The sequence below is a fragment of the Diceros bicornis genome, chromosome 8 (assembly GCF_020826845.1).
Source record: "Diceros bicornis minor isolate mBicDic1 chromosome 8, mDicBic1.mat.cur, whole genome shotgun sequence".
NCBI lineage: Eukaryota > Metazoa > Chordata > Mammalia > Perissodactyla > Rhinocerotidae > Diceros > Diceros bicornis.
In genome coordinates, this window is record NC_080747.1 from 69,847,936 (window position 1) to 69,864,285 (window position 16,350).

Here is a 16,350-nt window from a genome sequence, read left to right on the forward strand (position 1 = left end):
ATCATGCAGTTGACTGGAGCACACCACTCACTGCTAAAGATTGAAGGAAACTCAACTGGCCAAGCAGGGTTTTTTCCCTAAACTTTTTCAGCTGCACCAATTCCTGACCAGCCAAAGAAACTCTCAAGGCGACACTTTGGGGGAAAGGAGGGCCAGTACATCTTAAGAGATTTTCACATGTGTAAGACAAATGTCTTCCATTGAGGTTTTTAAAATAGTCCCTTTAAACTTTAACATGTGTCAGGCTAGTGTTTGCTCAGATAATCACAGGCCTGCACAAGCAGGCCCCAATCACTGCACACCAGACACAGAGGCCCATTATCAAGAGAATTATGCTTTTGTTGGTTGTTTTAGTTTATTTTCAAAAATTGCTTGTTAATATGTTACCTCTAGAACTTTCCCATTCTTTAGTTCTACTTAGGAAAAAAGGGTTATTCTCACCCAGCTGACTAGCTCATTTAAGGAAGACACAACAAACTCTCTCTAAGTTTCCTCCAGGCATATCGTTGTCAGGTCTGTGGAAATTTTGTGAGTGAGTTTATACATTTTTCACTCCTCTTGCTTTTTTTTAAGGGACAAGGGTGATGTAAGAGGAAATTGAATATATCAGAGCACCTTATTCTTTCTTTTTTTTGTTTGTTTGTGTGTTTGCTAAACAGGAAAGTCCATCAGCTTGATAATGGAGAACAGTGACTCCACGGAGAACCCCCAGCAAGGCCAGGGGCGGAGTAATGCCATGAAGTGTGGGTGGCTGAGGAAGCAAGGAGGCTTTGTCAAGACCTGGCATACCCGCTGGTTTGTGCTCAAGGGAGATCAGCTCTATTATTTCAAAGATGAAGATGAAACCAAGCCCTTGGTAAGTAGAAGAAAATAAAAAGCACTGTGGGCCTCAGCAGTCCAAGAAGTAGAAGGGTTTGCTAGAAACTGATGGAGACGGAGGCTAGCCCAATCTCCTGATCTCCTGTGGTTCACTGGCATCTTTCACACTTTTTCTCATTGTTTACTTTGGTTCAAGACGACAAGCTTGCTAATTGAGACCAAGAAGCAAATTATACTAGTCTAATGTTAATTTTGATTTTTACGAAGCTGGAACGAATGTCTGAGACCCTCAGGCAAACTTACTTCATGAGAAAATTTTAATGGACATCTGCTAGAACATACATATTGTAGCCAAAACATCTTTCCTTTTCTCAGAAATAAGTTAAAAGCACAGATTTGAAGGAAGACGGTAGATGCAACTTTCAGTAATTTCTGAGAAACCTTCTGTATCGATTCTCTGGGGGCTTCTCTCCACCTTACCTCACATAAAATATGGATGTGGTGCTAAACCGAACAACATTGATACAGCCCACCAGCATACACAATATACTCCTCTGGGAATAGTTTCTGTGTTTCTTTGTGGTTCCTTAGTCTTTTGCTTTTACTTATCATCTTTTCAGTCACAAATCTCTAAGCTGCAATGAGAGAGAGGAAAAGTCTCCATCTCTTCCTATAACTACAACAGGCTTTCTTAGCTGTGATCATTGCTTGTCAGTTGATGAAAGGAGATGTGAACTGAGGCATCATCTCTGTATTTTTCCTTCATCTGCATCTACAGGATACATAAATGAGAGAAGAAATATTTTAGAGTGTTTACATAGACATTCCTAACAGTATGTTCTTGAGGCTATTTCCCTTGTGTTCAAGTTCAAGGACTTAATTAGGAATTTGGATCAGGGATCTGCTTTAGTATTTTAGATTCCTCGGACATTATAATTTCACAAAATTATCGTTTGTCTAGTTGAATTACATAAAATAGCGACGAAAGTACATACTATAAACTCCAGTCATTTTGAAATGGCTACTATTTTTTGAACATTTACCAGGGCCAGGCATCAGACTAAGAATTTATATATATTATCTTATGAAATGCTTAAAATAATCCTATGAGGTAGGATTATCCCCGTTTATGCATGAAGAAACCAAGGTTTAGGTTTAATATACGTTACCCAACATTAGATAGTGGTGCCATGATTTGCTTTTATGTAAGTCTGACTTCATAAATAGATCCCGTATTGGTATGATGACAGTTATAGTGCATTTCTGTACCTGTTATTGCATTCGTCATAGCAAACCAGTGAGGAATGTGAGGATTATCATTACAGATGAAGAAACTGTAGCATAGAGATATGAAGCAACACGACCAAGATTGTGTAGTGATCAGAAGCAAAGCAGTAGAGACTTTTGTCTCTTATCTCACATTCCAGGGTTCTTTTCTCATTGCACCTTGTTTTATACTATATAATACATTAAAATACTATCTTGAACATAAAATCATTTTTACCTAACTCAGAGAAAGAGATCAGGTTAATGTGAAAAAATATAGAGTACAGGGGATCCAATATGGGGACTTTGATATGGACGAACACGTTGAATAAAATATGAGAAGTATGAGTAAGAGTCAACGTTTTATCCTGTGGACTCTTATTCTGGCATAGTTCGCGTGAACTGGGTTGTTAACCAGGATGGGTACAAATAAAATGATTAATTAGGTCTGATCTAGGACCTAAACAGGGGACTAGGGGAGCAAACAGAGGGTTCAGGAGCTGGGTGAGTGGAAAACTGAAAGGAGACCAAACAAACATTCTGACTCTTTGGTGAACTCAGTATATCTTCTAGTCACGAAGGAGGGATACAGGGATCAAGCCCGAGCTCAGTGTTTCTAAATTGGAGAACTTGCAGATGTCAGAGAATATGTACATGAACCCCAGTTCGAGGTAGGCCCTAGAGCTTGAGCTCTGCCCTAAACTGTTCAAAGAGGATATTATCATATTGCCTTGGCTGTGCTCCTCTATGTAATTTCTCAGAAGATCTACATGGTCACAGACAGTATTCAGTACAATGTGGTTATTTTGATAAAAAATTGGAAATATAAATAAGAATATGCAAAAACTTCTGATTAATTCAAATGAAAATCTACCTCAAAATGAAAATTACTTTAATTCATAATATTGCTAAGGTATTATATTATATTCATATTAGTATGTTACTAGTATTTGTAGACTTACAATAACTAAAATTAGCAAAATAGAGTTGTATTAATAAGAAAGTAGTAATCCTTATACAAACCAAATGTAGACTACCATCATTCTCCCAAAAAAATATTTCTTAATTTTTCTTTCTATATATTATTTGTTAACGGCTTGCTATTCATAAAGCAGTCAAAATTTGAGATAAATAACTTTGAATTATTATTTTTCACTTTTTTCATGGATCATCTTCCATGGCAGTTTAAGCACCAGGAATTTAGACATTATACTTTTTTTTTTTTTTGTGAGGAAGATCAGCCCTGAGCTATCATCCATGCTAATCCTCCTCTTTTTGCTGAGGACGACTGACTCTGAGCTAACATCTATTGCCAATCCTCCTCCTTTTTTTTTTTTCTCCAAAGCCCCAGTACATAGTTGTATGTCATAGTTGCATATCTTTCTAGTTGCTGTATGTGGGATGCAGCCTCAGCATGGCTGGAGAAGCGGTGTGTTGGTGCGCACCCGGGATCCGAACCCGGGCCACCAGTAGCGGAGCACGCGCACTTAACCGCTAAGCCACGGGGCCGGCCTGAGACATTATAGTTTTTAATTTTAATCTTTTACTCTGATGTTTAAACACATGCACACAGAATCAGATTAAAAAAACAGCAATTTCTATATCAGAGGGCATTTTAGTAACTTTAAAGGAATGTATATTTGCCTGTGAATAGACTAATTCCTGACTTTAAAGTAGATTCTTTAAGTGGGGGAGTGAGGGTAGATGCTGGGCACATTGTAAGTGCTAAAGCTTTTTTTTTTTTTTTTTTTTGCTGAGGAAGCTTTGCCCTGAGCCCCATCCATTGCCAACTTTCCTCTTTTTTTTTTTGGCTTGAGGAAGATTCACTGTGAGCTAACATCTGTGCCAATCTTTCTCTATTTTGTTTGTGGGTCACCGCCGCAGCATTGCTGCCGACAAGTGGTGTAGGTGCATACCCGGGAACTGAGCCTGGGCTGCCAAGGCGGAGCGCACAGAACTTAACTACTAGGCTATGGGGCCAGCCTAAAGCTTATTTTTGTTTTGAGTTAGTGAATGAGTCAATGAAAGATATCTATAGCCAGGTGGGGTGGGGCCAGGAGCAGGTGCTGTGAGTAGTATTGACTATTCTCAAGTTCGTATATCAAGATTATAACTCCGTATTTAAAACAATGAGGTTTAAAGTACGTTAAATAATCCTGTGGTGATACATTATAGAATAACTGTTAAAGAATTAATCACCTCAATGAAGAACAACTGAACATCATGAAAAATGTTAGTACTAGAAAAAATTTAGTTCTCATAAAACCCCTCATTTTCTAGATAAATAGTGTGTGTATGTGTTTGTGTGTGTATGTGCATGTGTTTGTGTGTGTCATCCAAGGGATATTGTTAATGAGCAGCAGATGAGGAACTAGAAATCAGATTCCTTGCTTCTGATCCAATGCTCCCTCAGCTTTACCTTTGCCTGCTCACAAATCCTCAACCTTTCTTTAGATTTGCTTTCAGTCAGAAGTATTTCTTGGTTGTTCATTTTCAGTACAGGTGCTTCCAAACCTAAGAATGCCCTTGGCTTTCATATATTTCGATGAAGGCTAGTTCAGTAATGCTGGAGGAAACATCACTGGAGAAATGAAAAATATTCACTCTTTTAAGCATTCCTAATTAGCTAAAAAATGTTCAATAAACTTAATCTGGATTTATTTTACTCTCTTTTAGAAGGTATTTCTAAAATGAGGATATTAAAAACTCTTGAAATTTGTGTCCTAGAAAAAGGTTCTCAATTTAGTAAAATTTTTACTGGATTTCTCCTCAACTGAATAAAAAAGTCAAACTCCATCATTATCCTTGCTTTTAAAAATGCTCCTTTGTTGGAGGAAACATATAAGCAGAATTATAATTGAGACAGGCTACCACGTAAGCACTGAATGATCTGAAAATGCAGATACAATTAGTGCCAAGGAGTAAGTGATGACTGTCTAGAGGAGTTGCAGAAGGCTGCGCAGAGCAAGAGGTGACCCTTACTTGGGGGTTGAAGTTTGGGGAGTTTTCTAGGTAGATAAATTGGGGAGAGGAATTTAGAGCAGGGGAAGGATGTGGAGTTCGACATCTCGACATAGACATCTATATGGACATCTAGATATAAAATAGACATCTGTAGATAGCTCTGTATTGTGAGGGTAGCAAAATGGCAATAAATAGGATCAGTGAGATAAGTGAGGCCACAACGTAAAGGGATGTGTATGTTGCACAAAGAGACTGGGTTCTCTTGTAGGCAATGGGGAGCTATTTCTGGAACACCTATGCTACTCAAGCTACAAAACTAAATTTATCTGGTAGAAAGAAATATTGGCAGCTGTTTCCTAATATATTAGTCTGATTGGTGTTCCATAACAAACACCACAGACTGCGGGGATTAATAACAGAAATGTATTTTCTCACAGTTCTGGAGGCTGGAGGTCCAAGATCAAGGTGCCTCCAGGGCTGGTTTCTGGTGAAGCCTGTCTTCCTGACTTGCAGACTTGCCTTCTCTCTATGTCCTCACTTGGCCTTTCCTTTGTGCACAAGAGACTGAGAGAGCTTTGTTATCTCCTCCTCTTCTTGTAAGGACAGGAGTTCTATCAGATTAACCCTACCAGTATGACCTCATTTAACTTTATCTCCATAAAGGCCCCTCTCCAAGTACAGTCATATGGGGAGGGTTAAGCCTTCAACATGTGAATTTTGCAGGGCACGATTCAGTGCATAACATCTAATTTGTTGAAAACCTATGTTAATGAATATAATTTTCCCAGTTAGCTTTTTCTTCCATCTGTACTATCAATTTTCATCTCCACTAGAACCTAATATATCTGATTTAGTGCATTGTGTACTTAATTATTTGAACCTAATATGGGCTTTGTTTCGTGTTCTTATTCAAATTGGACCTTGCCTTCCAAATATTCCACAACCTGCACAGTTTGAGAACTTAGAAAGTCTCACTGCCACTTTTCTTGTATTTTCTTTTTGAACAAAAGGCAAAAATGCCTCTAGATTCTTCTCTCTCCAGGAACATTACCTGATTTGTAAACAAGACTTTCCAGCCCTTAGCCAGAGTTCCCCTGGCAATATATTAGAGGTCTGTCTCAAAATATAACTATTTTATATGTAAAATAAATCAAACTAAAACCCTTAGTATCCTGTAGTTTTTAAAATGGAAGAAACTTTAGTCCATCTAGGCCAAAACTTTCTCCAGAAACCATTTTCTACAGTGTTTGTACTTACACAGATACAGATTTTATTCAGAACAGATTTAAAAAATAAAATTGATTTTGATTGTTTCTGAAAAAAAAAAAACAGCAAAGTGATGTATGTAGTCAGATTTTTGAAACTACATTAATATATCCATAATTTCTATCATTTGTAGGCCACAATTGTAAACATTTATAGTACTGTTTTTTTCCAGTTTTTAGGTAATAATTTTTCATCTTTAAAATAGTCATTTATATATGGAAGAAAAAGTTAAACTCATACTGTACAGAACAATCTATCTTAGAAAAGATCTTCTGTCTATACTGCACACCCTTCGGACTTTTGGGTAGCTTTTAAAAAAGGTTTTAAAACAGTTTTAAACTGAGTTTGTGACAATATCTGCTCAGCCATCTTTCATTGATAATGATGACAAATGACTGTGGCCTTAACTATAGATATTGTAACAGGGAGGAAGCAGCTAAGTCAGAGATAAAGTGAATATTATAGTTATCCTAAAAATAAAGCAGTTTTGCAGATTTTATTCAGTGAATTTCATGATCAATTCCTAGTGCTTTTTTGGAACCATCTGTTTTACTTCTATTGTGAAGTATATTATTACTTAAATAATAGCTAAGTCTCAAGTTTGGCCCTACTGTTGAATGTCTCTGACACACTCTGGGTGCTAGCATTTGACACTGGAAAGCATTGATTTTTAGAAGCCAGTCTAAGGCTCCTGATAAAATGACTAAAATCCAAACAGGCACCAATTTGGTTAATTAATTTAGTCTGGACTTTCTACAACAGATATTGATCTAATTGTGTGAGGAGGGTTTTGCTGAACATGATGAAGATGACACTGTATTAGATCACCATGGATTTTCTTAACTTAGAGAATAAAGTGGTTTTGAGTGAATTATAACCTGAGGGCTGATCTCTAAGTGTGCAAAAATTGATTACTGATTTAAGTGTAAGCTCTAATTTTGTATATTTAAGGAAACTTGTGAGTTAATGAAATCTAGAAATCTCTAAGGCAATTGCCATTCTCTGTTAAAATATATGAGCCAGTAGAAGCCCAAACCCCAATTAAGTGTTTAAAATAATACTAAAAATCTTGAAACTTAGATTTCGTCTTCAAATCAAAAACTGACTTTCTATGTAGCATCTAAGTCTCTTGGTATTTAACAAGACACATTAGATACTGTTGTGTATCATCATAAATTTTTAGGAATTCTTAGGGGCCGGCCCGGTGGCTTAGCGGTTAAGTGCACGCGCTCTGATACTGGTGGCCCGGGTTTAGATCCCGGGCGCGCACCGACACACCGCTTCTCCGGCCATGCTGAGGCAGCGTCCCACATACAGCAACTAGAAGCATGTGCAACTATGACATACAACTATCTACTGGGGCTTTGGGGGAAAAAAAAAAGAAGGAGGATTGGCAATAGATGTTAGCTCAGAGCTGGTCTTCCTCACCAAAAAAAAAAAAGAAAAAAAAAAAAGAAAAGGAATTCTTAGCTCTTTCCTAGAAATGATATTAAGAGAGAATGTTATTAATATAAAATAATATTTTATTCTGATATTAATTGAAGAATTTTTTTATTGCTTGCTTCTATACAGCCACATAGTCTTGGCATTTATGTATTTCAGAGTGGTTAAAAACGTAGGCTTTTGAGTCAGATTGTTTGGGTTGAATCTTGACTCAGCCACATACTAATTTTGATCCATTGGATGGTGGGTAAGCTAGTTTAAGCTTCAATTTACTGATCTATACAATGAGATAATAATAGTACCTACCTTATAACATTGTTAAAAGGATTAAATGAAATAATTTATCTAAAGGGTCTTAGAAAGCAGTGACACATAGTAAAAATGAAATAAATTAGCTATTTTTATATTAGTATCACAAAAAGAATTTATTTGTTAAGGTATTCATACTACTCATTCATTTGATTCTTTTTTAAACACATATTTATAGATTTCTAATGTGCCTACAATTATTATGTTAGATTCTAGGAAATATAAAGGTAATATAACCAAGGATTTAAAAAGGAGAAGCTTATTTCTTTCTCAAGTGAAAGTCCAAAGAGGTTCTATGTAAGTGAGGGGGGGTCTGCTTCAAGCTTCAAACAACTGTTTAGAAACCCTGGCTGCCAGCGCTTTTGCAATTTTAACTTTTGGCTTCCAAATTCACCATGAGGTCATTTCCTTCTCAGTCACCTAGAAGGGGGATATAAAATGGTATATTGTGTAGAAGTTTGGTGGACCAGGTGTGGTAGCAGCTCTTATCACTTCTGTTTACATTCCACTAACTAGAACTGAGTCACATGACCATCCCTAAATGCAAAGGAGCCTGGATGTATAGCCTAACTTTATCCTGGAAGCAGAAGAGAACATGGGTATTGAAAAAGAGTTAGCAACCTCTGCCACAGGTGATCAAATAATACCAAACTTCCATGAAGATGGTGTTAAATTTCAATGGGTGTTATAGACAATTGCAGTTACTGTACAATGTAATCAGTATTTTAATAAGGAAAACATAGGCAACCATTGGAGGCCATTGGAGGGGCACCTACCACCACTTCAAGGTTCAGCGAGAGTTTTTCTGAAGAATAAATATCTAACCTGAGAATTGAAGAATGATGTAGCTTTATTACAAGCTGTTGGGGTGGTAGATGTGGCAGACTAAAAGGTGTAGGCCGTGGCCCTTCAGTAGATTGTTGGGGAATTAATGATGTATTTCAGCACCTAAGGAAGAAGAAAGCAGTAATGAGAGAGGAACTTGGAGAAGTAAGCACAGATCAGCATGTTAAGAGTCCAATGAGCAGTGTTAAGAGTCGTAGATTTTATCCTGAGACCTTACATTTCCCCTGGATAATGTGCCTGTTTTCATTGGTTTATTGGATTTGGAGCTAAACAGTTAAAATAGGGCTCATTCTCTGTGTAACTCATTGTAAAGAAATCCAACATGCCCACCTATCCAAAAAGGCCTCCTCTGATGGTCCTGCGACTCTGTCTGGTGTTCCTATAATACACTACTTTGTATTATGACATAATTTCTGGAAAAATGATTGAAAAGCAACTATGCTACAGATAAACACTTGACTTTCTATCATCCATTATTACCTAAGCATGAATTATGGGAATGCCTGTCAGGTCACTTCTGACTGTAGGAGGAAGAGCTGAGAAAATCCATTGCTGCTGGAGAGGACCTTTGGGGTAAAGAGCAGCAAATGATGTCTTGGACAAAGATAGAAATTGATGGGTGGGACATGGAGGCCAGAAGGATCACAGTGTGTGAGATTTTATCCTCATAATTTTCTCTAGAATTGATTTTGTCCAGTATGGACATTTCTCTGTAAAGCAGTTGAGCCCAGTTGTTTTGTATACAGGTTCTAGAGTCAGGTTGTCTGGGTTCCGTCTAGACTCCATCACTAGCTATAGAACTTGGGTAAGTTACTTGTTACTTACTTGGGTAAGTTACTCATCTGTAAAATGTGAGTAATAGTAATACTTCTCTCATAAGTAGTTATTAACATACATGAAATGATGTTTCTAGAATACTTATAGAGTACCTGGCCACATATTAAGCGCTCACTAAATATTAACTGTTGTTACTATCATCAGCAGCAGCAGCAGCATTTTTACCATCTTTTACCATCAGGTTACTCTGACACAACAGTTTAGAAGTCAGGATCTATAATATATATCTTACTAATCGCATAGTGAAGGAAATAATAGATGATTAGCCCGTGTAAGTAATGCTACCTTCAGAGCAGAAGACAATTTATTTTCATTGGTAATCTATGCTCTCAGTACATTGATTTTATTTGTTTATTTTCCCCCCAAAGCCCCAGTAGATAGTTGTATGTCACAGCTGCACATCCTTCTAGTTGCTGTATGTGGGACGCGGCCTCAGCATGGCTGGAGAAGTGGCGCGCCGCTGCATGCCCGGGATCCGAACCCAGGTCGCCAGCAGCGGAGTGCGCGCACTTAACTGCTAAGCCACGGGGCCGGCCCTGCTCTCAGTACATTGAACTCACATGGAAAGGTTCTCAGAAAAAAACAATGCTTATCTTTGTCGTATGTCTTTTCTCTCTCTCTCTTTTTTTTTGTGAGGAAGATCGGCCCTGAGCTCACACCTGCCAATCCTCCTCTTTTTTTTGCTGGGGAAGACTGGCCCTGGGCTAACATCCATGCCCATCTTCCTCCACTTTATATAGGACGCCGCCACAGCATGGCTTGACAAGTGGTGCCCCGGTGCGTGCCCGGGATCCGAACTGGCGAACCCCGGGCCGCCACAGCAGAGCGCGCGCACCCAACCGTTTGCACCACCGGGCCGGCCCCATCTTTTCTCTTTGTTAAAATTACTTTTGGGGCTCCTTCAGAACTTATCAAAGTGATTATGATGACAGCCAAGGAGACTTGAAGAGTTCTCTTTGCAAAACTGGACCACCCCAGAGAGAGGCAGCCTAGTTTTCTTGTCTCATGTACAACTCCTATTCTTCAACACAAGTTTGGAGAGAGAACTCCTGGAGTTGATTCCCTTGAGTTCTGCTTCTAACATTTACTCTTATTGACTGGAGGCTTTTGTATTTGTGATGCAATTCAATAGATGGAACCAGATAATTCATATACAGACTATCTCATTAGCATAACAGGCATATTTCCATTATCCCCACTAATAGAGAAGAGAATTTATGAAAAAAAATATGGATGAGTGAAAATCTAATTTGAACATTTACATTTTTAGTGTTTAGAGTAACGTATTTTATTTTTTCTTTATTTTTTTTTATTATTTATTTTATTTTATTATTATTTTTTTTTTGTGAGGAAGATCAGCCCTGAGCTAACATCCGTGCTAATCCTCCTCTTTTTGCTGAGGAAGACCGCCTCTGAGCTAACATCTATTGCCAATCCTCGTCCTTTTTTTCTCCCCCAAAGCCCCAGTAGATAGTTGTATGTCATAGTTGCACATGCTTCTAGTTGCTGTATGTGGGACGCGGCCTCAGCATGGCCGGAGAAGCGGTGTGTCGGTGCACGCCCGGGATCCGAACCCAGGCCGCCAGTAGCAGAGCGTGTGCACTTAACCGCTAAGCCACGGGGCCGGCCCTAGAGTAATGTATTTTAAAAGGCTACTTTTTCTTCCCCTGATATATGAAATATTTCACAGCCATTTGCTCCTTATTCTCTTCTAGGTTTCTTTTGGGCGCTTGATCTTCCTATCTTTTCTTCTTTAGCTTTATCTTGCCTAAATCCTGCTCTTTATTTTTCTAGCAGTGTTACCGTATGTTCATTCATTCACTATTTATCAATTGTTAACGACATACATTATAATTTGTAAACTGTTTTGACCACTTTTTATGTACAAGGAAGCAACCCCAGATGTGTGAACTATTATTCTCATTTTCTGAATTTTGGCTTCTTTCCCTTCATATAATATTTTCAAGGTTCATCCATGTTGTAGCATATATTAGTACTGCATTTCTTTATATGGCCGAATAATATTCCATTGTATCCATATACCACATTTTGTCTTTCCATTCTTCAGTTGGTGGACATTTGAGTTGTTTCCACTTTTGGGTTGATATGAATAATGCTGCTGTGAACATTTGTGTACAAGTTTTTGTGTGGACATATGTTTTCATTTCTCTTGGTTATATACTTAGGAGTTGAATTGATGGGTTACACGGTAACTCTATATTTAAACTTTTGAGGAACTATGCCAGTCATTTTGAATGATTAAATTTCAATCTAATTTAAAACTCAAGCCTCACGCTTAATTTAAATCTCATCTATGTCCTTCCACACCGCATCCCACCACTTGCCAGTCTCAACAGGGCACTTCAAGTAGGGAGGAAGTGCGTGTGTTCTCCTCTCTCACCAGCACTGGGGTGGGGGGAGGGAGAGAGAGTTTCTTTGTCTTTGAGGTCTCTGGTACTGAGGACTGGCAGAGGGGAAGAGGAGAGCAAGGAAAAATACATCTCTGCCTAAGAGCCTGTCACTGTAGGGGGACTACAAGTCCATCTTTCTTGCTCCTGTTTCTCTGACTCATTCATGGCTGTTTATGACCATCTCAACTGCTCAGGGTGTTGGAGATGAGACTGTATCCTGTCTTCTTTTTTCACCCTTCAGCTTTCGGCTTAGGCAGTACACCCACAGCTTCTTGCTGCTAGGATCTCCTTACCAGGCAATGCGCTTTTCCTGGTTGAAATTGAACTCCTGGAGTTCCAGGCATGGTTGCCCTCACAAGTGTGGCATTGCAGGTTCCTCCACATTGCCATAGAACTTTTTCTGCCCTGCAATTCTTTTGTCCTTTACTCAGGGATAGGCTCAGAGCAGCCTAAGCACATGACAAACTGAGGAGCAAGCTGCCAGTCCCCTCAGTTGCTAGCGATTCTCCTGGAGTTCCTTCTCCCTTGACTTGAAGGGATTATGGCTCCCCCTTCACTTCTTTCCCTAGGCAGGAAGGAGAAGACAGGTAGTGGTGCTGGCCACAGAGGTCATAGCTGATTGGGTTGGATTCTATTCTGTTCTCTCTTAGAACAGTAATGCACTTAGTATCTCTCTCTTTTTTTCAAGTTATTTTATTGAGGTGCTATTGGCTTACAACATTGTGTAAATTTCAGGTGTACATCACTGTATGTCAGTTCCTATATACACTGTATTGTGTTCACCACCAACAGTCCAGTTTTTGTCTGTCACCGAATAAAGTTGCAGAGTGCAAAATCAACAACAATCAATTGCATTTCTATACATTAATAATGAATTAGCAGAAAGAGAAATCAAGAATACAGTCTTATTTACAATCACAACAAAAAGAAGAAAATACCTAGGAATAAATTTAACCAAGGAGGTGAAAGACCTATACACCAAAAACTATAAGACAGTATTGAAAGAAATCAAAGACGACATAAAGAAATGCAAAGATATTCCATGCTCATGGATTGGAAGAATAAACGTAGTTAAAATGTCCGTATTACCTAAAGCAGTCTAGAGAATCAGTGCAATCCTAATCAGAATCCCAATGATATTTTTCACAGAAATAGAACAAAGAATCCTAAAATTTATATGGAACAACAAAAGACCCCGAATAGCAAAAGCAATCCAGAGAAAAAAGAACAAAGCTGGAGATACTACACTCTCTGACTTCAAAATATACTACAAAGCTATAGTAACCAAAACAGCATGGTCCTGGCGAAAAACAGACACAGATCCATGGAACAGAGTTGAAAGCCCAGAAGTAAGCCCACACACCTGTGGACCGCTCATCTTCAACAGAGGAGCCAAGAGCATCTCTTCATTTCTGGTTTTAGATTCCAGAAATCAGTCTGGGACAGTAGGATAATCCCTCCTCAACACTCTATTATAAAAATTTATGTCATATTTTCCTATTTTTTAAAGTACAACTCATAAATAAAATGTATATGCTTTTTCCTCCCGGGTAAGCGGAACTAACATTTTCTCATTAGCTAACAATTCTGGAGATTGTTAAAAGTCCTTCATGTGACTGATTTCTTATGATTATTAACTTGAAACAATATTCTATTTATGAGCCAAGTACCTTGCCATATACACAAACATGATTTTTAATATTTTAAAGTATTAAAGTGCTCAAGATATATAATAAGCACTACATATATTTTAACTTGTGATACATTTTTTATCTTCTAATTCATTGTTCCTGTTTGTGTCGTAGTCATTAGAAGTGATTAACAGAATCAATTCAGTTTATTAGCAGAATTCTCAGATTATCTTTGTGAACTTAGATTCCTACTTAAATATATTTTTCTAGGTCTGGGATCACAAATGCTTAAATAGTCTGTCATCCCAAACTAAAGTTTAAAAAAAAATTAGTTAAGATGAATAGATGTACATCTTATACTTGGTCTTTCTTGTGGCCAATCGTGAGAAATTGTAAGATGGATGACTAGAATAAAGAACTGAATCTATAGATATGAGCTCACTGACCTAGATGTGGGTTGAATTTGCTATAGTCCCAGCCTTGCTTGCATTGTGCACTGACTATTTGAATAAAACAACATAATGCTAATTTAATTGTCATTTAACATTCATAACCTCCTCTAGGGAAGACAGAAAACATCAGCAATAAGACTCTCATACATTTCAGACAGCTTTGCAGTGCCAAATTCCAGTATCAATTTTGAATCTTTTTCCTAGTTAGTTTTTCTTTTGTAATGCTTAGACTTAATACTTATATTTTCTCTAGATTTTAAAGGAGACTTTCTACATCTTGTCAGTTTTCTTTTTATAATACATGTGGTGGTACAAGAGCCAAGGGCTCTCCTGGGTTGTGGACTTTATTCTTCCATTAATGATATATGTCATCTTGTATTGGTCACTTCTCTCCATACTTCTTCTGTTAAACGAAGAGATGACACCTATGGTTTCAGAGTTACTTTTCAATCCCAGGTTTCTAGAAGTCTTGCTTCGCTCCACAAATGCTCCTGCTTTCTAAAAAGTAAACTCTCATGATTCTTCCAATGAGCTAATACTTTTAATTATTTCCCACATCATTACATTTGCCTATAAAATATGCATTGTAATATCCACAGATATTTTGGAAATGGACAATTGACCTTTAGAGTATCCTGGGAGAAAATGAGCAGTAATTCCATTTTCAAACTATGCAAGGATTCATAAATGTTTAAGTGTTCTATGTTAGTTTGCATTTTGAATATTTAAGCAAAAATCTTTGGTGAAGGCAGTTTTAGTCATCACAGATACTGAAATAATTGCTTATCTAAAATACTCAGTGTTTTCGAAACTTCCTCTTAAGTGCCATCATTTCACGTGCAATTGTGATAAAATGACAGTGTTTATTTAAAATGTTGTTTCTCTTTCTGACTCTTTAAAAATGCTTGAGAATACTTTAAAGATACAAACAATGAGTTTGCCCCCTCTGAAGCCCTTTCTTCCAAAATTATGAGATACAAAACTTATGAAATAGAAAACTTGGCTGGATTTTTTAAACATGCATAAATCATTCATCAGACTGTTGTTTACTGCTTAAAATTCTATCAAGGAATTAATTTTTCAAAGCAGAGACTCCAACATTCTTTATGTCACTATCCAAAACATTTATAATGGGGTCAATTTAAATATCAGGTGTTAATTTTTCAATTCTTATAAAACATGTTAGTATTACTGGGCGGAAAAATCCTGAGAATACTTACGGATCTCAGGTCACAGTCTGAGTTGAAAGTTTCAACATATTTTAATTAAAATATTTTGAATCACATAGTTTGTTTTGATCATAGAAAGATAATTTGTAGAAGCAATATTTGTTGTCTTTCCAAGTTACATATTTCTTATCAGCTACTTCACCAGAAATGGCATTTTTGTTTCTGACCTATTCTCTTCTCATATACTGTAGATCGGGAAACAAGAGTTGTGTGATGGAATCCCTGTGGCATTCCACACAGTTAATACTTTTCTAACCTTCCTGTTTTGATGTCTGTCTGAAAATTTCAGATTTTCTCTTATGAAATATATTAGCGGTTTTACTAAATTCTCAAAAGCTAATATGGTAATAAGCTTTCTTACTTTAGAATGTAACTAACTGAAGTCATTCCTCAGTTTCAATATTTAATTAGATTGGGAATTAAAATAGTTCCAGCTAATAAAAATTGGAGATACGTTTTAAGAGGTAATCTCTCACTCTGCTGTGGCTTTCCAGGAAGATAAAAGGAAGTAAACGTTTGTTAGGAGCTATGTGTTATGTTCTGTGCTTAGTACTCTGTTTACATTGTTACCACATTAATTCTCACAAGGACACTATGTGCATGGTCTTTTTATAGATGGGGAGACTGAGCATTATAAGGGTTAAAAAGTTTATATCCTAAGGCTAACAATTGGCAAAACCAGGCAGAACAGTGAAAGAAATCATATAAGAGGGCCAGGAAGGAAAAAAATAAATGTTCTTAGGAGGTGGGCAGGATCCAAACTAGTGTCAAGAGGTTTTTGAGTACATATAATTATCAAATAAGAGATAAAAAAAAGAAGAAATAGATAATTTAATAAATAGGAATATAGCTTGCATAGAGCCCTGCTGAAGAACCC

At 37.4% G+C, this 16,350-nt stretch overlaps 1 protein-coding gene across 1 annotated transcript in view; it reads left to right on the forward strand.

The window, feature by feature from the left end:
* The window catches only part of ARHGAP24 (Rho GTPase activating protein 24), a 468,734-nt gene that overhangs the window by 76,975 nt on the left and 375,409 nt on the right, over positions 1 to 16,350 (forward strand). The window contains exon 2 of the mRNA XM_058547442.1: positions 660 to 856. Coding sequence (XP_058403425.1) covers positions 680 to 856 — 177 coding nt within the window. The 5' untranslated portion in view covers positions 660 to 679. The remainder of the gene's footprint in view (positions 1 to 659; positions 857 to 16,350) is intronic.